At 44.4% G+C, this 24,934-nt stretch overlaps 1 protein-coding gene across 2 annotated transcripts in view; it reads left to right on the top strand.

The window, feature by feature from the left end:
* The window catches only part of PRKCB (protein kinase C beta), a 301,234-nt gene extending 276,866 nt beyond the window's left edge, over positions 1–24,368 (top strand). Inside the window, exon 17 of one of the 2 annotated variants that reach the window (XM_012780169.2) lies at positions 23,715–24,368. In XM_012780169.2, the coding sequence (XP_012635623.1) occupies positions 23,715–23,867 (153 nt within the window). In that variant the 3' untranslated portion in view covers positions 23,868–24,368. Of the gene's footprint in view, positions 1–18,455; positions 23,179–23,714 lie in introns of those variants that run through there. The other variant, XM_012780168.2, reaches the window with a different exon arrangement.
* The last annotated feature ends 566 nt before the right edge of the window (positions 24,369–24,934 follow it).

Below are 24,934 nucleotides of genomic sequence, written 5' to 3' on the forward strand. Positions count from 1 at the left end.
GATTGAGCATAATATTCCTGACAGTGCCGGACCCTCAGTGAATGCAGAGAGTCAGTCTCTCGATTATTCTAGAGCTGGTGAATTTGGACTAGTCAGTTTTCCTCTCTGATCCACTGTTTTGTCATCTACAATACAATGATGATAGTAGTGCCAACATCAGAAGATCATTATGATGCGTAATGTGCTCAGTACATGCCTGGTATATAATAGGCCTCAGGGAGACTTGATCATTGTTTTTGTTAGTGGTGTCATATGTTAATTAACGTCTCAGGTGCAGGGTCTTTGAGGGGTAGAACAGTGCCATGTCCTGCTGAAGCCATTCCTTAAGATAATGTCTATATGTACACTTGGGGTTGGGGCGGGCCGTGCATGTCATAGGCAGTGTTACCAATTTCCTTGGGCCATTTGAGAAAAGATCGAAAGGTAACCTAGATGCAAAGAGTGGGCTTTCTGTTCAGGAAACTGGGAACTTGAAGGTGGAACACACAACTCATTGGGTTTTTTTGTGGGGCTATTGATGAGGTCTCAAAACATGAACCCTTCCTTTTTCCACTGGACCAGAGGAAGGATGCAAAATGTTCCCGTCTCTACCAGCATGGAACCCAGTGGGCACGTGGGGTTCATTCTATGGTTGTAGAGCAGAGGTTTTCAGAGTGTGGTCCTCAGGCCAGCAGTATGAATATCACCTGGGAACTTCGGGAATGAAGTTCTCGAACCCCACTCCAGACCTCTGGAATCAAAAACTCGGGCTGGGGCCCAGTGTTCTGTGTTTAACAAGCCCTCCAGGTGACCTGATGTGTGCTCAAGGTTGAGAATTGCTGCTGTGGAGTTTAGGGTTAAAAGCTCAGGAAGGGAAGCTAGACAGAAGTCGGAGGGAGGTAGCATCTCTGTAAGTGGGAGACACTGGTTCTCTTTCTGGTCAGGGCATGGGGTGGTGGCTTCTGGAACAGGTCGCAGCCTCAGGTGCCTACAGTGGCCAGGTAGGTAATGTGGGTGAGAGAAGAGGGCTGGAGAGGTGGAAGAGAGACAGAGACAGCCTGCAGAGCAGGTGGCTACTAACAGGCTCAGCTGGTACCCACCTCTAGCGGGCCCGCCCTGCAGGAAGCAGCCTCATCATGGCTCCATCTTCATGGTTTTCATGAGAAATCAGGATATTTAGGTGAAATCTCACTGTTTTTTTATATATCAGTAACAAAATTTTTAAAAAATTGAACACAGTTCAGGGCAAATAAAACATATCCATGACCCACATGTGGCTGGTGAACTGTTAGTTTGTAACCTCTAGGGGAGTGATGAGTGAGTCAAAGTCAGGTTGACATTTAGCCAGTTCCCCTTAGTACTGGTTATTTACAACCGACATCCATTCTGAATGGTTAAATATTTCGAATATGCCTGCTAAGCAGTAATAAACATAAAAGGTCTGGCTCATAGAAAGTGCTCAGGAAAAAGTAGCTTGTTATCATTGATAATATAAAAATATCACAATAATTAATTATCAACAAGCAGCTTCAACTCTCCTGCATTTGGTAGGATTTCCAACTGATCAATGTCTTGAATTCCCTCATGTAGGTTTAACAATGACTTTCAAAGTACTGTGACAGGATTGGACTATATACTTCAAGATGTTCTGCCACCAGCTCCAAGAGGAAGCAAGCCCTGCCCCTGATCTCTTTAGACTGAACTAGAAGTAGGAATAAATGATGCACCCCTCTCGCATTTGATTCTACCCACTGGTATGCTTTTAACATTGCAGATTTGAGCGGTAGAGCCCTCCCCCCACCAGCCCACATCCTAGCATTTCATATTTCTCCTTCCCCACCCCTTCTTAGCTGTCTGCCACTCCCGGAAGGCCCGTGGCGGGAGTGTGCAGCGTTCCGTGTGCCCTGTGGGGTGTTAGAAGGCATGCATGTACCCGTCACTGTTCCTGATTCATGCATGCTATTAAACAGAGTGTGTCGAGAGAAAAAACAAGGAGCAATAACAGAGGATTATATTCAAACATTAGTGAAGGGTGCTATTATTGGAGGTTCATTAAAATAACTTTAAATGGGTTTTTAAAGTTGCTCTCAGAACCATCTTTTATTGTGGCAAGGAGCTGTTGGGAGAGTATTGTTTGAAACTGTGCTGAAATACACTAGCTTTGGTGTATTGTTGCAGGATACAAGAGAAAAATTTTTAATTGCGCATCTGGTTGTGTCATTCTTTTGCTAAAATTCCCCCAATAGCTCTCTGTTACCCCAGGAGTATCTGTTGCTCCTTGGCACATATGGCTTCCCCTCCACACACCCCCCCCGCCCCGAGGTCTTCCAAGGCCAGGCCTCTGTACCCTCCCAGCTTTAGCTCCTGCCTCCAAGAACCAGCATTCCTGAGATTCAGATCCTCAAACAGGCAGTGTCTTTTTTGTCCCTTGCTCACTTGTCCCTCCCAGTCATTGAATCCGTAGACAGTCATCCACTCAGGGAGGCTCTTGTTGATCCCTAAAAGCTGCTACTATTCTATCAGCAAACTCATCACATGTTGTTGTAATTACAGGATCAATATAACGTCTGTCTTTTTGGCTGGACTATTAGATTATGATTTTCTCAGTGTCAAATTCCAATGCCTAGCGTAAGGTTTAGCACATAATAGGTGGTTGAGAGTTTTACTGAATGAATTAATGAATGAATGAATAAATGAATGGCCATAAAATAGGACACTGTGGAACATAAGGCATTCTTTAGGGATATACATTAGAGTGTGTGGGGGAGGTTTCTTATGTACAGCAGGGTGTCTCAAATAAATTGATTGTTGTGTACGTTACTACCCTATTTATAAAGGGCTATAATTTGGCTGCTGGATTGCAAGCTGTCATGGCATCATGTGGTTGTGCAGTGTGCATTGGGAGAAGATGCTGGTGAAGGATCTGAAGATGCCATGCACGGAATCGTTGGACTTTGGGTAGAGACGGCTGCAGATCCCTGCGATCTAACCTTGCACAGTCCAGTCCAGTGCTACATGTGCCATGATGTAGCCTCTATATGGAGCATCTTAAACTTTAATGTGCAAACATGAGTCATCTGAGTATCTGGTTAAAATGCAGATTCTGATTCAGCCAGTCCTGGGGTTGAGCCCAAGATTCTGTATTTCTCAGAAGCTCCCAGGTGATCCGATGCTGCTGGACCACAGACTCCACTTTGTGTAGCCAGGGCTAGAACACAGTGCTATTGCATGCAGCAGGCCGTGAGTTGACAGGAAGATCCTGTTGTGGTCAGTGTAGTGTGTGCAGGATGTGGATCCTGTGTAGTGAGGACCGTAGTGAAGGGGTGTATAAGAGTGAGTACGGAATGTTCTGGTGGAATGTGGTTCAGGGCACACACGCAGCAGGCTGTTGTGGGTCAGCATGTGGTCGGAGGGAGGTAGTAGTTTGTGTTCTGAAGGGCAGAGTATGTCACTGAGTGTGTGGTGGGGCAGAGGATTGGGAAGAGGTGTGTGCTGGTTCTGTCCTGTAGTGGGCATGCCATCAGGTGCTGAGTCTTCCACCCAGTGGAAGGCACTATTTGGTGCTGTTCTAGGTGCCGGGGATACAGCAATAAAAATAACAAAAATCCCTGTCCTCACGGAGCTTATGTTCTAGAGAGAGCCGGAAAAATAATAAACATAGAAACAAGTGAAATATTCAATGTGTTAGAAGCTGATAAACATTATTGAGGAAACTAATGCATTGATGGAGATTGGAAAAGCAGGGTCATCAAAAGGTCTGTTTTAAATAGATCAGGTGGAAAGCTTCACTGGGAAAAATGACATTTTAGCAAATACAGGAAGAAGGTGAGGGAGCAAGGGAGCCATGTATATACCTGGGTGGGAGAGCAAGGTGGTTTGGGTGGTAGTGTCAGGTGCAAAGGCCCTGAGGCAGGAGCTTGCCTGGCATGTTCAAGGGAGAGCAAAGAGTCCAGGTGTCTGAGCTGAGCGGGTGAGTGAGAGAGGTGGAACCAGGGAGGCCATGAGAGGGGGAGATGGTGCAGGCCACTGCAGGAACTTTGGCTTTTACTCCAACTCATGAGCCAAAAAAAAAAATAGCATAATCTGACTTTGGGTTTTACAAGGATCACTCTGACTTCTGTAGGGGCAAGGGTGGCACTGGTAGTGAGGCTCTTGCAAGAATCCAGGCAAGAGGTGATGGGGACATGGACAGGATGGAGTTGTTTGAGAGCCCCAGGTTGTGCTCATTTTGGCATCCCCTGCCCCTCCCCAGTTCTAGGCACCTTGCAGCCACTCAGTAATTGCCCTGTAGGGGCATGAAGGGAGGATGAGTGAACATGACTCCCTTCAGGCTTTCGCATGATTGCTCCTCGAGTATAAAACATGGTAGCCAAGAGTTTGGGCTCGGTAGGAGGATAAACTAAAGAAGTAGGTTGTCAGGAAAGCTGCTGTAGTTCAGAGTGCTGGCTTATGGGGCAGAAAGCATGTCATGGCTGTGCACTACACCTGGTTTTGTCCTGTCAGTGTAAAGGATATGGCAGTGTATTAGGTTTCGGGTGCTGAGGGCTGTGACCAGGGAGTTCCCTTGCATCTGAGCAATCCAGCTTAGAATTTCTCTGTGCTGTAGCAGAGGGTACATTGAGTCTGTGCTGTGGTCGAGCATGTTTAATGCAGAATTTGTAGTACATGGGGCTATAATGTCACAATACAAGATATGCTGGTGCAATATGTTTAAACCAAAATGCCTGATGGAGATTTTGATGGCATCCATGTATTGCCATAAATTGCCTTGTTGAAGTCCTGTCACCATTCCTGTGAGGGGCTCCCAGTGGTGTCTGGAACACCTAATGGAAGGCTCACTGTGAAAACTAGGCAGAGGCATGAGCCCAGGGCTCCAGGCTCCAGCTGCATAAGAAGATGAACTTGGATCAGCCTACCTAGCTAGCAGCATAGAAGCAACAAGTTGAAGACAGAGAAAGTTAAGTAGGCTTCATTAGAGTCCATGGAGTCTTAAGTGCCAGAGCGTGTGTACAGTGATCTGCCTGCTAGTAAACATGGCTCTATTACTCTTGTAAAATATGATCAATCAGATTGTCAATTGTTCTAAAATATGGTCAATTTGGTCATCTATTATTCTAAAATATGATACATCTGATCGTCAGTGCTCTCTGGGCAGGGGTTGAGGAGTATAGCTAGATGAGAAGAAGACATTAAGAAGAGCCCTGACCTCCTTGCATTGTCTCATGAGCAACCATCCAGTTTTATTTAGACATGACCAGCATGCCCACTCCCTCCTTCCTTCCATTCTGCCCTGTGTGTCAGGCCCCACAAGGTCAAGCCCACCTGTGTGATAGACTGACTCCAATCATTTCTGCTCTTGTTACCTGTTCTTATCTTCACTTTACATAAAGCCCCATACTTTTGAGGCATCTGTACATCCGGAAAGCCTGGAAATCTTGCAAACTATAAAAGCAAAGCCCCTTGACCCATTCTATGCTAATATCTTTTCCAAAATACTACAGAGGTTATCTGATCACATTCCATTGCCCATATCCTCTGAGAGTCTCAATGCTGAACTGCTTCAGAAACTAAATCATGCTCACAGGACTTGGTTTCTTGGCAATTCTGTCATCTGAAAACATTGTTTATATAGCTGAGGTCAAAAGCTTCAAGTACTGCGTTAATGAGCTGCAATTCTGTTCATGTGACATTCTCCTCCAAACCCAATTGCCCTTTACACCATATGAGTAAGTGGCTCTGTGTGTGTGTGTCTGGATGTGTGTGTTTGATGTGCTGACATTTCTGAATTGAAGCCAGAAAATGTAACCTTTGTATGTTTGCTATTAGAACTCCAAAATCAAGGCTTATGAAAGGGATCTTTTACTCAAGATGACTTATTTAAGCATAGAATCTAACTCCCCCAAAGTACTAAGTATTCAGGAGAACAATACCTTTTTATAAATTGTGATTTAATATAATTCTCATAAAACCTTTACTATTCAAATATATTGGAAAAAATATTGAGTTCTTGTCTGTGCTAGGCACTATTTTAAGTACCTTCCATGCATTACCTCATTTAATTCTCACAACCCTATGAGGTAGGTGTCGTTATCACCATCGTTCAGATGAGGGAATAGAGTTTGCAGAGGTTAACTCATTTTCTCAAGGTCTAGCAGCTAGAAGATGGCAGAGTCAGGACTTGAACCCTGGGCTCTGCACTGCCTAAGACACTTGGAAAGATTATTAGAAGGTACTTGGAGCCACTGGTAAGGTTTGTGGTTGCACTAACAGGAGACAGCCATGATAACACCATCCAATGATGTCTATTACATAATAGAAAAAGACTGTGTATTCTTACAATTCAAATGATTTAAAATTTATTTAAAAATATTGCAACAAACAAGTAGCATATTCACACCTTTTATAATCCCCTGGCAGGGTTTTAAAAAATGCAAATTTTGCTTGTTCCTTAAGGCTTTGATTTTGAGGCTGACAAAGACAGCAGGCATTGACTAACCTCTGGAAGCCTGACATGGCAGCATCTGAAATGAGACACTCAGAACAGGCTCATTAAGGAGCAGACATTTCCCTACACAGGTTGTTCATTTGGGGTATCCAGAGTGAGGAGTTTGCAGAAATCTTAATAAAAATATTAGGCTACAGTTATATACTGACTAACAAATAGCCAAGAGCCATTTAAGACACATAGCCTGGAGTCTGTCTGTTTATCTCTCTTTCCATCTATCCACCCACCCGTGGAGAACCCATTTAAACTGCAGATCAAACCGGGCTCTCTTTAGATGGTTGGAATTGGTAGGTTCCTGGGCCAAGAGAAGTTCCTCAATCACTTGCTATCTTAGTCTATTTTATGTTGCTATAACAGAATGTCACAGACTGGGTGATTTATAAGAAAAAAAATTAATTCTCATAGCTCTGGAGGCTGGGAAGTCCAAGGGTGAGGCACCTACCTCTGGGGAGAACCCCTTGCTGCATCTTCCCGTGGCAGAAGGTGGAAGGGCAAGAAAGCATGTGTGCATGTGCATGCACAAGGGGGGGAAGGGGGCAAACCTATCCATTTCATCAGGAACTCATTCCTGAGATAGCAGCATTAAGCTTTCATACCTAATCACCTCTTAAAGGTCCCACCTCCCAACACTTGTTGCATTGGGGATTAAGTTTCTAACACATGAACTTTGGGGGGCACAGTCAAACAATAGCACTTGCCAGATGCATGACTCTGAGCTGTCCCCTGGCAGAGAAGCCAACAGTTTGAGTTAAAATGGTAGAAGGGCAATTCACATGCTGGCAGAGGGCATGAAACTGTCAGGATATTTCTGGCAATAACTACTGACATATAATAAAATAGAAGTCAAAAATTGAAAGAGTATCTTAGTAGTGGAATTCAACTGTTCCATTCTTTAGGTGATCAAACAGAGGCCAAGAGATTGGCCCAAATGACTTACACATGGAATATAATAGAACCAGGGCAGGAAAGCTGGCACTCCACTTAATGGATATAGAACTTTAACACTATTTACAGCAATAACATTAAATGAATCAGGCATGTTCTATTAAATTATTAAATTTTACTGGAGAGTAGAGCTCTATTTTATTGATCTCATTTCATCCTCACAAGAACCCCGTGAGATAGGTGTTGTCATTACCTCCTCTTTGTGTGTAAGGCTCAGAGAGGCTACGTAACTTACTTGCCTATGGTTACACAGCTAGCAAGGGTGCATGCCAATTTAGTTTAAAGTCCAATTTCTTCACCTCTAAAGCCCCTACATACTTTTGGCTACTATAATGCTTATTCTTTCATCTACCAAACTCAATTGCACTGTTACACTGATGTGGGGTTTAAACTGCTCTTGATCCAATCCCAATTTAAATATTTTCCTTGGGGATGAGCTCTGTTAGGTGAATATTCTTGAAGTTCAGCTCCTTGAATTCTGCTGTCAACACTGCACAGGTTGTAATGCTCATCACAATACCCCAGAAAGCTATTGAACAAGCTGGAAGAACTTGTGACGATGAGAAAATGGATCCAGGGAGACTGGGTCAAGCAGGAAGAATGTGGATTGAGAGTCAGATGGACTCAGGGTTCAAACACCAACTTTGCATCTTAGCAGCTAAGCAAAGATGGGCAAATAAATTGACCCCTCGGACCCTCCACAATGCAGGCCCTTAGTTTTCCCAGTCACACCCTTTCTGAGCCCCTTAGGCAAGTCCCCAAACCTTCCCTTTTCAGAAGTTACCCCTACAAAGTTCCAGTCCTCTTGGTCTCAGCTGCTAACCCCATCTCCTAAATCACGGAGAAAATTGAGGCTGTGGGCATCCATGGGTGGGTGGCCCTCAACTTCCTGCCCCTCGGTGCACCTACATAGTCATCGTGACCTCTTTGAACTGCTTCCCTCTGTGTCTCAGCAAATATGTGTCCTCCCCTCCCCCCATGTAAGACTTACACCCCACCCCACCCCGCTCTGGACTTCATGTTCTCATCTCCTCATGCACATCTTCTTTGTTTAGTGTGCGTCTACAGCTTCTCTCTGGGGTCACCAAAGCTCCAAATAGGAATCTGATTTAAACTGACTTTTAAGCAAAAAAATAAAATATAAGTATTCAGTGTGGATGGACCATGGTCTCAAACAATGCCAACAGGAATTCATTTCTCTGTATCCTTTGGGATTATCTTCCTCTGCATTGACTTCACTCTTTGTTCTGAAAAGGCTTTCCTAGGCACAGAGCAACTCCCAACTTATATCCAATTATCTCAGCAACTTCTACCAAAAGAGAGCTTCCTTTTTGCAAAATTCCCAGCAGCCTCTGACTCAATCTTATTGGAAGATATTGGGTCATGTGCCCATCTCCAAAGGAATCACTGTTCTAGGGGGGATGGAATATGCTGATTGGCTGGGCCTGGATCACCTGCCCCCTTAGCCAAGGGACTGGATCTAACCCTTTCTAAACCAGACATCTTGAGAGAGGAGAGGGAGTGGGTCATCTGAGAAAAATAAAGCATTATTACTATAAGAAGGGGAATGCCTGCTGGGTAGGCAAAAAACAGAAGCTGTCCACTCTGACTCTATCCTGGCCTTCTCCTTAGCACATAAACCTGCTAAGGCTTTTTCATCTTAAAAATCCCTTCCCTCAAACCTGGGATCCCTCCTTCCTGCTACTAGGGCTACAGCCTTATCTTACTTTGCACACATACACTTTTGAAAGAGTTGCCAGTTTTTGCTATTTCCACTTGATGACAATTCATTCTTCCTTCAGTTTGGTGCAATCTGGCTTCTGTTCACACCATTCTATTGACATTTCTCTCCTTGAGTCATCAATGAACTGAAAACTGCCTCCTTTTCTAGGCCTGTCTTATTTCTCTTGACCTCATCATCTTATTTTGTACTTTGATCTCCCCCTCCCATTTAAAAAAATCTGGAAAAATAAAATATTCAAGCAGCATCAAAAGCTGCACAGTCAAATTAAGACTCCCCTCACCCTTGACCCCTTGCTAGCTTCCTTGGTTCTTCTTCTCGGGGTCACCCACTGCCACCAGATTCTCATGCAACCTTCCATTGAGGATGTGTTCAAGCCCAGGAATATCCCACATCACACACAAGGATGTTAGCAAGGAATTTCTGTGCCTTGCTCTACTCCCTTCTATCTTGGAGGTTGTTTCTTATCTGCACATCTAACTCTACTTCCTTCTTTTAATAGCTTCCTAGTTTCCTATAGGTGTTGAGTATATCCATAGGATAAAGTCAGAGTCCTTTTTTCCTTTTTAAGCCCATCTTCTCTTGCTTTATGACGCTGAGTGTCTTAGTCTGTTTTGTGCTGCTATAAGAATACCTGAGATGGGGTAATTTATAATTTTATTTGGCTCATGGTTCTGGAGGCAGGGAAGTCCAAGACTGAGGTGCTGCACCTGGTGCATCATAATGTGGTGGAAGGCATCGCTTGGCAAGAGAGTGCATAAGAGGGGGTCAACTCACTTGCATAACAAACCCATTCCCGCAATAATGACATTAATCCATTCCTGAGGGCAGAGCCTTCATGACCTAATCACCTCTTAAAGTTCCCACCTCCCAACACTGTTGCATGGGGGATTCAGTTTCCAACACATGAACTTTGGGGGACCCTCTCAAACTGTAGCGCCACACTCAGTGGTTTTCCTCCTGCCTTCATAGCCGCTCCCCGTAGAAATTCTAACTCCATTAGGACTTTCGATGACAGTAAAATTTAGAGGGTCAAGACCTGCCTGTGACCCAGAAAGGGAAGGAAAAAGCTTATTTCTTGTTTGTTTACAAGTGGAGTTTCTTCAAAACCACCGCAAAATGCCCCCTATATGGCATATGCAAAACAACTCAGAGGTGGCGTGTGAATTTACTCGAAAGTCTTCCCAAGGGAGTGAGGCTTAGATATGTATCCTTTTTGTCCCGGGCACTTACCTTTTTCTCACTTCCTCTAACTGGGAATCCTTGCTCCTGGCTTCATTTTGTAGCTCCCTGCTATAACTCACCAGTCTTGGTGAGAAAGTTTTTGTTTCCTGTCTTAAGTGGCAGGTCCTCATTATGCTTGTAATTGGAATGGGAAAATCCTGAGGTGGGTCGGGGTGTGGCAGAGCCAAGCTACACTGGTCAGACTCGCTCACTGGGCAGGACTGGGCCAGTCAGCCTCAGCAGCAGCTACCAGCTGCCATATCAAGTATTTGATGTGCATTCATCAAGTCATCCTCCCCACACCCTAAAAGGTAGGTCCATGAGGTCCATGTGACAATAATAAAAAATTTGAGCTTAGGGAACGTAGCTGACTTGCTTAGAGGTTGTATAGCTGGGAACTGATGGAGCCAGGATTGGTATCCAAGCCAACTTAGCTTTCAAGTCCATGCCCCACAATCAGATATACATTAGGAGGCAGTAGAGTATAGTGGAAAGCCCGTGAACTTTGGAATTGAACAAACAGGCTCTGGGTCTTGGCTCTCCTACTCAACTCCATATGACCCAGAACAAGTTGTTAACTTCTCAATTTATCTGTTAGGTGGAGATAATCCTTTCCCTGCCTGTCTCACAGACTTGTGGGAATCAAAGCTATAAAAACGTAGGCAAATAGAAGGGATAATTGCTATTTGAGGGCAAGTTTGTTTGAAGCCAGCAATGTGGGTTTAGGATGAATGGTGAAGAACAGATAAGGGGAAAAAAAGATACTTTGTTGACATGGAAAAATGTGTAAAGTGTATTTCATCTAGTTTCTTTTTAAAAGCAGGCAAAAGAATAAAGTAATGACTCCACATTTATTTAATGAATAAAAAGCATCCATCTATCTATTCATCCAGCCATCTAGGACACAGACCACGATGTTAACATAATAAAGATTGGGGTGATGGAATTACAGATGGTTTTGTTTCATTTTCTTGGTACTTTTGAATAGCTTGTTTATTTCTGCAATAAACCAATAGAGGAGTCTGACTCCCTTGTCAGATCTAGGATCAAATCATAGTCAGACACTTAAACTCTCTAAACCTGTTTCCTCATTGTATAGCAAGGACTTATCGGAGCTGTTGTGGGGACCAAAGGAGAAAATGCTTGTAAAATACTTAGTGCAGTATCTGGCTTATAGTGAACACTTAGCATACACTATTATTCGTCCGTTCCATAATATCGTGCACCTGCAGTGCGTCTTTGAAATGCAGTGGTGAGCAAAACAGGTGTGACTTTGCCTCTCATGTAGGTTACGGTCTAGATGAAACTACAGACAATAAACAGAGAAGCAAAGAAATAAACATGCAAGTATAGTCTGAGATATGTCAGATGTATTTTATTTCTATGAGAGAAATGACCAGGATGCCCTGAGAGAGAAGACCTGGAGGAGAGGTTGAAGGATCCACTTCATTTGGAGGTGATCCGCAACAGCCCGTCGGAAGAGGTGGCCGTTGAACTGAGATCTAGAGGAAAGTGAAACGTTGTGTGTTATTTTTAAATAAACATTTTTTTAAAAAAGCAAAAGCAAAACAAAACAAACTTCCTATCAAATGCAAAAGACCTTCTGCTGCCGACTTCCTCTTAAATAAACACAAGAGATAAAATAGCCCTGATTGTAGAGGACCTTCATTATCAGCAGAAAAAGGAGACTTTAATCTTTCTATTTTTCCGCCAAAGGCCAGACCTTGCTGAATATTGTCTGACTCTACTTGGGAGAAAATCCTTGGTCTACAGATGACTTTTTACAATGATCAAATGTGTGCGCAGCTAGCTCTGTGCTTAGCTGGCTGGTTCTCCCTGGGTGGGTCCCTCCTGTGTTCTGCTGTGAGGAACTGGAAATAGAAATGACCCTGAATTTCACTGAATGTGCACATTTAAAAGCATAAAATAAAAAAGACTCCTTTGTTTTTTTGCCTAGGCTACATAACTGGGATGTCTTTTCATTGTGACCTTCTGATCTTGTTATTCTGAAGATGCCGTGGTGTCTCGACGGCGGCTGGGCAGGCAGCTCCCCTGGGCCATTAGCCTCATGTTATCAAACTCGATTAAGCAGCGAGCAGCATGGGATGGGCCTTTATCCTCCTCTTCAGAGCCTCTCCCTGTCTCTCCCATCTTTTCTCCTCCATTTCCTCCCTAGACTCTTTCCTTCCCTCCTCCAAAGAAGTAATGTCTTTCCTTCGGGTACCACTCAACTGAGATGTCTCTTCCTCCTGATAGCATCCCTGGCCCTGCGTAGGCTCCTCTCCTCTGTGCTCAATGGCAGCACCTGTCACAGGGTACCGTGCAGTGCCCTGTGCGTGCATCTGTCTCCTCTGCTAGACCCTAAGCTCAAAGAGGACAAGGACAGGGGGTCTCTTACACACCATTGTATTTCCAGCGTCTGGCTTGCTGCTAGGCGGAGGATGTTCAGGACCCAAATATCAGCCCTCATCATAGTCCCTTAGCACCAAAATAAAATACACACCAAGGCAGCCACTTGGGAGCCCTTGTCTTAGAGTTTTTGACTCAGATGAAGCAAGTTAAACAGCATTAGGCTGGCCTCACCAATTTGGCTATATAATCCCCTTCTCTTTATTTCTATTTTTCCCCCTTTCTTCCATGGTAATAGCACTCTCATTTAAAACAGCTTTCATAGATTCTTATTGTAAAATAACATTAACAATACCTATTGTTATTTAAATTTTTAAAAGTACAACCAAGCATAAGGGAGAAGGGAGAAAATTCAAACAATCTTAAACTCTCCTACTCTCTATAAGCATACATATAAAATGTGTACAGATATGACATGTACATTGGTGTCTATAATTCATAGAATGGGAACATATTGTACACACTGTTAGTAATTATATATAACCATGTCATTTAATATTCTTTCTACATCTTCTTTTAATTTTTAAAAGTGCTTTGCATGGTAATACATCAAATAGATGTATCATTATTTATTTAACTCTTTTCCCTGTCGGTCTATAGTTGATTCCGATTTTTTTTTCCCTCTAATGATTCTTTGATGAACGTCCTGTGTCTTGATGGGATAAACGCAGGGGTATGGAGGAGGGGTCAGGAAAAGGCTCCTGGAGGAAGCCATGTTCTTCTGGAGGTGAAAAGGATGTGTAGGAGATGGCTAGGGGAAGGGGGAAAGAGTGGGAGGTGAGTGTTCCTGGCAGGTGAGAGAGTGCATGCGTGTTCCAGGAACTGGGACTATTGCAGTACAGCTGGAGGGTGTGTCAGGGGGTGGGGGTGGGGGCTGTTGTCCAGGTGCCCAGGGCCAAGTCCTGAATGGCCCTGTTAGCCATGCTAGGGAGCATGGGCTTTGGGCAATGGGCAGCTGTCGCAGGTAACAGCAGCAACTTTGAACGATCCTATGGCTGCCATGGCTGAGCCAACTCCACATTTGACTACTCGACTCTGTTATTAACAACAGTTACAGAAATTAGAAACAAGAAAAGAAGAAGAAGAAAAAGAGCTTACATGCAACAGCTCACAGATAAGCTTTCCAACCTGTCTAATCTTAAATTCAGGAGCATGATTCAACAAGTTAAAATTCTTACTCCCTTCTCCAGCCCTGGAAGAAGCACCTGGGATTTAAATAATGTAGTTGGTTTCCAGCCTCCATCCCTGTTCCAGGAGCCCCATTGGCGTACCCTGATGACAAGGGGGTTGGATTTTCTTTCAGTAGCTGAGCGAGGCTGAAGTGTTCACCCAAGACAGCCAGGGAGGCAGGTGTGGTCCACGCTGCGTTTGTAATTAGATCCCAGCCACCGAGCGGCCCCATTCTCCAAGGACACAGCAGGCAGGAGCGGATCCGGCTGTGCCTCCCAAGGGCTGACGTCTCCATTTAGGGAGCGCTCCTGAAGCTAATGGGCAGTGACAGCTCCATTTGAAAAACACAGAAACACTTAACAGGGAGGCTGTGATCTGCCAGTCCCGTAAGCTGCTTATTAGCAGGGAAATCACGCTCCCGGTGTATCGTGCCCCCTTGGTTAACCCCTGTGCTTGCATATCCTCTGTGCTATCTCACTTAAAGATTTCATTGTTCTCCGAGGCATCGGTGGGGAGCGGGATGGGGGAAGGGGTCTTGGAGCTGCCAGAAGCTGTTTCTCTGTCTCCCATCACCGCCCCGGGGGAGGCCCCTGCAAAGCAACAGCCTTCTGGTGCGGATGGGAAATGCATGGTTTTTAAAGAAAAATGGTCCCTGAAGATTCTCTGTGTCTCAGCTAATGCACTTCCTACGCTGGTTGGCTTGGGTCCCAACACCCAGGCCAAAGAAGAACACCCACAGGTCTGCCTTATAACAGGCCACACCGACCGTCCCTGCCACCCGCCCCTCTGTATTCTCTGCTCCACCCCCCTTTTCCACAACCCCAGGCCACCATCCTCTCCTCTGGGTGATTGCAGGAGTCTCCTGCTCCATGTCCCTGCCACTGGTCTAGCTCTATAGTCCTCTACAATCCCCACACTGTGGCCAAGGGTACTCCGGCATCCTTGACAACTCTGCAGGAATCTCAAACTTACCGTAAATGAAAGCAAGTATCTGATCCCCCCACAAATATGCTCTGTTCCTATTGTCTCCACTCACCAAAGAGCTCAGGCCAAAAGTCTTGGGGTCAGCACCAACTCCTCTCTTCTTCTCATGCCTTCAGCAAAACTTGCCAACTCTAAATTCAACATGGGCCCCAAATCCAAGTACATCCTTCCATCTCCCCAGTGATCACCTTCCTCCAAGCCTTCATCATCTCTTGCAGGTATTATTGCAACAGCTTCCTAACCGGTCTCACTGTTTCCATTCCTATTCTGTACACTGCACCAGTGATTTTGTTTAAACATAAGTCAGATCCTATCATTCCAGCCTCAGAATTCTCCAGTGCTTCTCATCCACCTGAGATGAACGTCCTCTGTCCTCGCATGACCAGCATGGACCATGCTGTAGCTCTGGGTGCCCTCTCCTATCCTCCCCCCTTAGTCACTGTGCTATGGCCACACTGGCCTCACTGGCGTTTGGTGACTATGCCAAGCAAGTTCTTGTCTCAGGGCTTTTGCAAGTACAGTTCCTTCTGCTTAGAATGCTTTCCCTCCAGACATCCAAAGGGCAACCTCCCTCACTTCACTGAGGTCTTGCTCCAAGATCCTTTCCTCAGAGCTTCATTTCACCTTATTGAAAATGGCATCACCCTCACTCCATCCCCTGACCTGGCTTTATTTTTCCTAACATCACTTATCTCCATCTAACATTAAAATATATATTACTTTTACAGTTATATTTTTCATTTGTTGCCTTTCTTCCCTAGTAGAACGTAAGTTCCACGAGGCATGGGTTTTGTACCATGTACTACTGGCACAGGGCCTGGCACAGAGTAGATGCTCAGTAAATATTTGTCGAATGAGAAAATGAATAAACAAAGGAATGAATCTGGACGGTAATCCTAACCACACTGAGTTGACCCCAAGAGTTCATCCTTTTGTGGGAGTTTTCCCCACTGGCCAACAGAACGGACTCCTGGTCCTGATAATGTGGCTGAGGGTCACCTTTCTTTCTCTGAGACCCCAAAGCCAAGATTTCAAAACAGTTGAAACGATTTAGCTTGGAATGACAAATATGTCTCTTTAAGTCTGACATAAGTCTTTTACAAATGCAAGTCTATTTCCTCAGTATTTAAAACTTAAGCACCGTGAAGATACCCTAACATAGGAAGCGTGTGCTGTCTGTAGGGATTTGGAGTAGAGAATGAGAACCTTACTTGCCGCTATGATGTGCTGAGCACCTACTTGGTGCCAGGCACTGTACCAGTCACATGTATTATCTCATTGTATCCTCATATTACAACCCCGTAAGATAGGAATTAGAATTCTCCTTGTTTCACAAAAGAGGAAACTGGAACTTTAAGGAACTTGCCCAGAGTTGCACAGCTAGAAGACAGTATGCTGCCAGGATTCAAATTCATGTCTGCAAAGTACAGACTCCTGGGCTCACCCAAATAAGAAGAAAGCAGGAGGCCAGGGCTCTTGGAGACCTGAGTTCCTTTGCTTCCCTTAACAATAGGCTTTGGAAAGAAGTTTGCAGTCCTTGACTTTCTCAATGAACCTTCACTCTTCCAGCGACTGAAGTTCAGTGGCAGCCTCATTCCTCATTAGTATCCTCCCAGTTGCCAAATGTGATGGCTCATTTTCAGTGACTCTCCTGCTTGACTTCTCGGAGATATTTCAGTGATATCAATGCCCTTCTCCTTAGATTCCTCTCAGAATTTAGCTTGTCTCCTGCTCTCTCCTGGTTCTCCTCTTACCTTCCTAAGACAGCTTTAGGAGCAATTTTATCATTGGCAAATGGAAATAAAATACCTACCTTTTAGAGTTGTTACATGAGTTTAAGAGGTCATGTATGCGCAAATACTTAGCAAATGTTTGTTGCATAGAAAGTGCTCAGTAGTTTTTATTACTATTATCTTTATGGCATCCTCACTTTTTTTTTTCAAGATCACTCTCCTGAGCTTCACAACCTTATTCCCACTGCTCCACATCCAGACTCTCACTGACCCCTCAAAGCTGTCATGTCCAAAATGGAAATAGCCATCTTTCTAAAATCTCCCACTTTCTCTGTCTCCGTGGTTCATACAGGCACATTCTCTGTCATCCAAACCAGAGACCTCATCGTGCCATCCTTGACTGCCTCCCCGCCCTGCCTGGCTCCATTATTCAGTCGGCCACCAGCCTGTCCACTGTACTTACAGAAATGGAGCCAGGAGCTTGCACTCCAATGTCGGGTGGACCTGACTCAGCTTGCAGCTCTGCTGTTCATTAGCCGTGTGACCTGGAACAAATGACACAATGCCCCTGGCCTCAGTTCCCTCATCTATAAAATGTAGTTGACAATAATACCCACTTCATAGGGTCATTGGGAAGGTTAAATAAGGTAATGCAAGGAAAGAGCTTTCCAGAGTACCTGGCATATGGTAAATGCATAGTAAAAGTTCGTTGTCATAACTATTATTACTACTACTACTATTATTATATTATTAGGCTGTAGTTACCTCCGGTAGACACTGTGTTTGAAACACTTAGAGCTTTGTGCAAATGGGTTTCGCTGTCAAAGAACAAAGAACAAGGAAGCCCAGATTTAGTGATGTGTCTCTTCTTGGTAGGCGGGAATTGGCATGTGCTTGTGTGCGTGCACTTATGCATGCATGCATGCACTCACATACACACGTACACATGTGTTATGTACCTCAGTCGGGCGCTCAGGATGGGTGAGAAATGCTACGGTTTTCTCTCTAGAACCTGATCGCCTCACCAAGCGCTGGTTTGTATTTCCTCCCACACTCTTCCTGTCTATTTGGAGAGAGGATAGCTGAGTTTACCTCCTGGCACCTTGTACTTAAGGGTGAATGACTGCTCCAGCTAACCAGCCTCACGGTTGCCCAGGGATTGCAGGCATCAAACCCAGGTTTTACAGTTGGGATCTTTCTCTACTGACTGGAGTTTTTAAACTATGTTGTGTTGAGCTGGAAACATCTATTGTTCCTGATTGACAGCCAGAGGACAGTACTTTGAGGGATCTGCTGCTATAAATATTGGGATCTCCCAGGTGATGTATAAATGGGCCATGACTTTGCATCTTGCATTACATGAAGCATCACAGGTACTTTAATCTCATCTTTCCCAACAGATGAGCTTGGCTGACTCCTTGGGGTGGGGTGGGAGGGAAATGCACATGCCGCTGGCCCCACCATCTCATGCCTTTGCCATACATCTCCTAACGGCCCGGAAGGACACCAGGGGCAGCTCCTGAGCTACAGCAGCTGAAGGTCAGGAGCCCAAGGTCATGCACCAAAGGTCATGAGAATTTTGCATTTACGTTGCTCTCATTTCTAATCATTGAAACAACCTCTCTGAGTTTCTTGAATGGAATGGATTGGAGAAAAATCACACCCAGTTATGCTAGGTTCTGTTTTGTTTTGGCTTTCGTTTTTGTTTTTCTTTGTTTTTGTTTTTTCCCCACCCACCACAAGTTCTTTTCTTCCCCTCTCATAGTGTGGGCGAAATGCTGAAAACTTCGACCGATTTTTCACCCGCCATCCACCAGTCCTAACACCTCCTGACCAGGAAGTCATCAGGAATATTGACCAATCAGAATTCGAAGGATTTTCCTTTGTTAACTCTGAATTTTTAAAACCTGAAGTCAAGAGCTAAGTAGATGTGTAGATCTCCGTCCTTCATTTCTGTCATTCAAGCTCAACGGCTATTATGGTGACATTTATTTTTCTCATTGCCAAGTTGCATCCATGTTTGATTTTCTGATGAGACTACAGTGACCGTGTTTCAGGACCCAAATGTCCTCAGGTAGTTTGGAGCATCTCTACGAGATGGGATTATGCAGATGGCGTACGGAAAATGCTGCTGCATAATTAACACATTATCGAAGTCCTCTTACAATTTATTTTGCGCAGCATGTCAGCTAAGTAGACCCAGTGGGGAAAGAAAATGCCTGCTTTCTTCCCCTCTTTTACTGCACTGCCGTTTTCAACCCAACCGTCCAATCTAGATCCTTCCTACAAAATTCGTGGATAATCGAATGCAGTATTCTTCCACTTCCTGGCCTGGAGCTTGGCTTGTATCCAAGTATATGGTTGCTTTGGCCTAGAGGGAATCCCTCTATTCTATCTGTTCTGGAGGCATCAGAGCCTTGAAAAGAACATGCTCAAAATAAAATTTTATGAGTTATTTTTTAAAACTCAAAGTTAAGATTATCTACGTTCCAAAATTCCAAGAGTGTGCTTCTAGATAGTGTCGATCTAAAAGCACTTCAGGGGGTCAAAAGGCAACCAGCTTGGGTGCTACCTCAGTGTTGTACTTTCTGATACTCTATGTCTCTGGTCACCTTCATCCCCAAACTACTGGAAAAGGGCATTTGGCACCACTCCCTGAAAGAACACGGTCACTCTAGCAAGGTCCCAAAGGGCCATGGTCTTACATTACATTTCAAACTTTATTTGCTTTGGGGTTTTGTTTCTGTTGTTGTTCAAATGCAAAAAAAAGAAAAAAGTGACTCACTTTGTTACACATGCTTTAAAATATGTGTCCAAATGTTATTAAACACAATGACCTGCTTTGATTTTACCAAGAAGACGGTTCTGGAGCCTGGCAGTCCCATGCCTGTGGAGACGGGATTTGCCTAGGTTTGTCGCTGGCTTTGGAAAGCCAGTTCAGCGCTCTGAGAAAGATGCCATTTCTTGAAACAAAGACGGTTGTACTCTTCACTTTTTGTTTTGCAAGATGTTTGTGGAAATGTTCATTTGTACCTGGATATCTGTTATGTGCCCTTTTTCTTCTAGCATCGAGATACAATAAAAACAAAAAAAGAAAGAAAAGAAAAGAAGAAGAAATGCTATTTCAAGGAAAACTTATCTTTTTGAAAAATGTGGACCCAGACTACAAAGTAGGGCCTGAGGAAGGAACTCAGGAGAAAGGAACTAAATCCAGAGCTTAATCTTGGCCCCAGTATTCAGCCAGTCAAGAGAGGCAGGGACTGTGGACCATTCAGGGACTCCTGGTGGCCTCTAGTGGGGTGGGACAACCTGGCCAGAATCTCCAAGGATGTTGGGTCCCAAAGCCCACACTCTCCCCAGAGTCAAGTTGAGAGGCTGGCTGGGAACATGAATGGGGCTCTTGGCTTTCCTATCAAAATCACCACTCCTGCCAGCTCGGACTAAATATTCTTTCTAGCAAGCAGCTTTGTGATCTCCCTGAAGCCCAAGGAAATCCTTGGGTGGGAGAAACTTCATTTCTTTCTGAGCGGATTAAGAGAGCAGGTCTCATCCTTGCCTACCACGTCCTGCTATTCTCAGGCAGCCCTAAAGAGAATTCTTATCACAGTTTAAGTGATTTCCAGAAGTTCCAAGACTTCTGAGAGACCATCAAGGGAACATTGAAAACTTAATTAATGTCCTTGAAGTGAGACTTCTTCTCCTTAAGAAAACCATGATATGGATTTCCCCTTAGGCAACGTCCGCTGTAGGTCATCTTTCTCTGCCCTTCCATTACTTTAGGCTTGGGGACCATCCCTGCTGTTGCCACCATGGTAGCAAACCTAAAGTGAAGCCAACTCAAAGTCCTAGCTGAGAAGCTTAGGAGGTTAGAGAAGGAGGGAAATTGGGGCAAAATTCCCTCATTTCATTATTGGGGAAACTACAATCTGAAGAGAGGAAGTAACTTGCCCAAGGTCAGTCAGCTGGGATACAAACCCAGGCTTCCTGATCCTCAGCCTGGGACTGCCTCTGCTCTCTAGCAACGTAACAGGCATCTTTGAGTCATACCCACCAACAGGCAAGTTACTTGAGGTCCTTTGGCTTTCAGGTCATGCTCTCATTTTGCTTGGACATGCTCTCAGGAAGATAAAAGCCATGGAGAAACATTGGGCCATCAACACATGATCTGAGACAACTTTAGAGAACAATGTAGGATGGATGGATAGAAAGATAGATAGATATACATAGATAGATAGATAAAATATAATGTATATGTATACTACATTCTACATTTTCCAAATTCTTGCCCTTATTTTTCAAAAGTTTAATGGTTTGCAGAAATAGATACTCAAGCCAAAGTCTCTGTTCCCCTAGCACATCTTCCTGAGGATTGGTCAGAGAAGGAAGGAAGGAATCAGTAGTCAGAATTCCTACCATTTCCTTTTCTATCCACATTTCCAGTCCAGGGAAGTCTGAGAAACATAGCTCTCCTAAGAAAACAGAGGGCTGTGGCCACAATGACCTTCTTGGTTGATTAATGGGAGGTCAGTGGAGTTAATAGCCCTCCTTGGATGAATGCTACTATTCTCAAGTGGCTTCAGATGCTATCAACCCAAAAGGAATTATCCCAACAGAGAGGCCTATTCTTTCCCAACTTCTAGGGTAAGATCCAGGAGTATTTTCTATGGGGATCTGCCCACAGGACAAAGTCCATAAGGCCAAGTCCTGTCTGGACCATGTGGCTATCTGAAGCATTAGTCTTCACCAACATAAGAAATGGGGAAGGGCTTCCAAAGTTGGGGCTGGTGGGAAGTGAACTTTTGCTATCTGCCCATGGGCAGGGAAGACCAGATAGGGTTGGTGAGACCAGGGGAGACCTGAAAGAAGGCAGCTGCCTATCTTCTAGCCCCAGATCTACCTGTCTTCTAGCCCACACAGAGTCCTGGAGCTCTCTGACCTTGAAGGCACCTACCAAAATTCAGTTCATACTGGGGCTCAAATGGACAGTGGCCCATTTGGGAGACCAATAGACCCAATGAGAATAAATTCCATTGTTTTGCTTCAGAGTGAGGTCCCTGCCTCGGGGGCAACTATAGGCTGGAAAAAGTGAGGAGGGTCTTCCTTGGCCAAGTCTTCATTCATAGATTCGTTCATTCAACAAATAATTATGAGCAGCCTACTGTGTGCCAGGTACTATTCTTGGCACTAGAAATACAATAATGAAGAAACAGGCAAGGACCCTGCCCTCTTGGAGACAAATAATAAGCAAACAGAACACTCTCTGAAAGCAATAAGTGCAATAAAGTCAATGAAAAGGATACCAAAGCATGACTTGCAGGGATTGAGAGAAGGAGGCACAGACAGTATTAAAGGAAGAGGAGGCATGCTAGCTTTGCTCTGAACACAGGCGGTAACACACTGAGTTCCTGGGGGATGGAACCTCCCACAGCACAACACAGGCTCACAGTAGGCAGGACAAGGCAAGGCAGAGAGGGTGGGACGTGGCAGGAGATGGCCCACCATCCAGAAAACAGCTCCCTTGGCATCTCTAGCCTGCTCTGCTCTGGCCACACGTACCCAAGTGTGCTGTCGAGACAGTGTGTCCCCGTCACTGCCACGTCCCCACGCAGAGTAGGGAGGGAACTCCATAGAGACATTTTACCTATCTCAGGGGAACAGCAGAAAGAAGTACTTCTTGTGAAAAGAGAATGAGCCCAGTGATGAGAAACCCTCATCAGCCAGTGACCACTAGGGGTTAAAGCCTGTGTGGTGATTGGCCAACCTCTAATGAGTCAATCAATCCTCACCGACCCCGGCCCCCTTTGTAATCGGACACAACTCTGGCTTCAGCCTGGTGGCCTGCCTGGGGCCAGCGAATCCCAGGGGTTATCCTTAGTTGTCCCATAATAAAACAGCCATCAGCCTGTCGCTCCGGTCAGAGGGGCTGAGAGGAGGCACACTTAGCAACGATGTGGTCAGGCAATACTCACAAACCCACTGTGCAATCTTGGGCAAGTCACTTCACCTGCCTGTGCCTCAGTTTTCTCATCTGTCAAACAATGGGGAGGGGATGAGGACTCCAGCTCTATCTGCCTCCCAGATGTGTGTGGCGAGGATGGGAAGAAATGATGGGCTGACAAGGACCTTGAAGAAGTCAGCCCGTCATATAGAAGATCTGTTTATCAGCCCACACTCTGACGTTCCCTGGCAAAACTTGCTCCAAACCAGAGTTAGTAAATTGGGGTTAATATCTCCCCTGCCTCCCCACTAAAAAAGAAATGCCAGACAAACCAGGAGAATCGAGTTGCTCTGGATTTTTGTTGTTGTTGTTGTTAGTTTGTTTTTTAAGGCTGCCCTTACAGATCTTACTTTAAGCTTTGGATTTTGTTTTTTGTAGTTTGTTGACTAGATACATGCTGTAAATATCTTTGGAGAGAGCCTCTGGCTGATGAAGACCCAAATTCTAAGCTGTGGGTGGGTTTTTGAGTATCCCTTCAAAGCCTGGATTGTACCAGCAAGTGTGGGCTAGACAGTCATCAATTCCCTTCATTAAGCAGAGATCTGATTTTCCTACATGGTCATTCCCCCTTTCAGGGAGCAGAGCAGCTGTGCAAGTTCACCTTGACAAAGAAAGAGGCCTCCTAGCCACAGGGGTCGCTATTGAGCAGTTTTCTCGGGGCCACTCTACCTAATGACTAATTCTATGGCATTATGCATGGTAATAAGTAGTTTCCAATTCAATTCATCTAAAAGCCAAAGAAAATACAACACACACACACACACACACACACAGCCCACTTCGGGGCAACTCTTAAAGAAATTCAATGACTTATTTCCTCTCTTAGAAAATGTCCACCAGGTTTTCTTTCTATCCCGAAGACAACATACAAAGCTAGTATGTGCAATGCAGCTGCTAAAAATTGCCAACGCAGGGCTCTTTCTGACTCTGCTCATGAAATGACATCAGATTACCAGTAGCTGGCATGTCTTGGTCCTGTTTCCTTCTTCTTATGCTGTGTTAATGTGTCTGCTTTCCATTTGGCAGAGAGACAAGCGAGATACCTCCAACTTCGACAAAGAGTTCACCAGACAGCCTGTGGAACTGACTCCCACTGATAAACTCTTCATCATGAACTTGGACCAGAATGAATTTGCTGGCTTCTCTTATACTAACCCAGAGTTTGTCATTAATGTGTAGGTGAATGCAAACTCCATTGTCGAGCCTGGGGTATAAGACTTCAGGCCAAGTATACGTATCAATTCTAGTCTTCCAGGATTCACGGTGCATATGTTGGCATTCAACATGTGGAGAGCTTGTCTTAGAGGGCTTTTCTTTGTATGTGTAGCTTGCTAGTTTGTTTTCTACATTTGGAAATGTTTAGTTTAGAGTAAGCGCATTATCCAATTATAGAGGTACAATTTTCCAAACTTCCAGAAACTCATCAAATGAACAGACAATGTCAAAACTACTGTGTCTGATACCAAAATGCTTCAGTATTTGTAATTTTTAAAGTCAGAAGCTGATGTTCCTGGTAAAAGTTTTTACAGTTATTCTACAATATCTTCTTTGAATGCTAAGCATGACTGGTATTTTTAAAATTGTGAGTAAGCTTTGCAGTTACTGTGAACTATTGTCTCTTGGAGGAAATTTTTTGTTTAAGAATTGATATGATTAAACTGAATTAATATATGCAGACTCCCTTGCTTACAAGTATGTTTTTAAATGGACTCTGATACAGTGGTGACGAACTGGAGAGCCATAAGGTAGTGTGACCAGTTAGGTGAGCTTCATTGTACTCACACAGACTTTTAGCTAATTGAAACTATTGTCAACGTTAAAAAATGAGATATTTCTTATAAACTTCTGAACTTTAAGGTTCCCCCAGAAAAAAATCAGAAGACTGGCAGCACCAGGCATATGTTTTCATGTGGAAATAATTCTATAGAACTGAAAAATGGCTGTCTCCTTTGAAAGCAGTATGTGTTCTCATTTTGCTACAGTCTCCACCACCCCCTATTGTCTTATATATACCCTCCGCCCACTTCCCTGGCTGCTATAGCCACTTGAGGTTGAGACCTCTGTCATTCGTGAGTCATAGGTTTGATGACCTCAATATTTTCTTGTGCACATAATCAGGGTATGTGCATAGCCATCCGTTCAATATGGTTCATGTTTATTAAGCCCTGAAGCACAAAGTACATAAAAATTTTATTCCAGCCATGACAGAGTCAGCAAGGAGGCTGGTTTCAGCATAGAGATAAGAC

Source organism: Microcebus murinus, chromosome 19 (assembly GCF_040939455.1).
Source record: "Microcebus murinus isolate Inina chromosome 19, M.murinus_Inina_mat1.0, whole genome shotgun sequence".
Lineage (NCBI taxonomy): Eukaryota > Metazoa > Chordata > Mammalia > Primates > Cheirogaleidae > Microcebus > Microcebus murinus.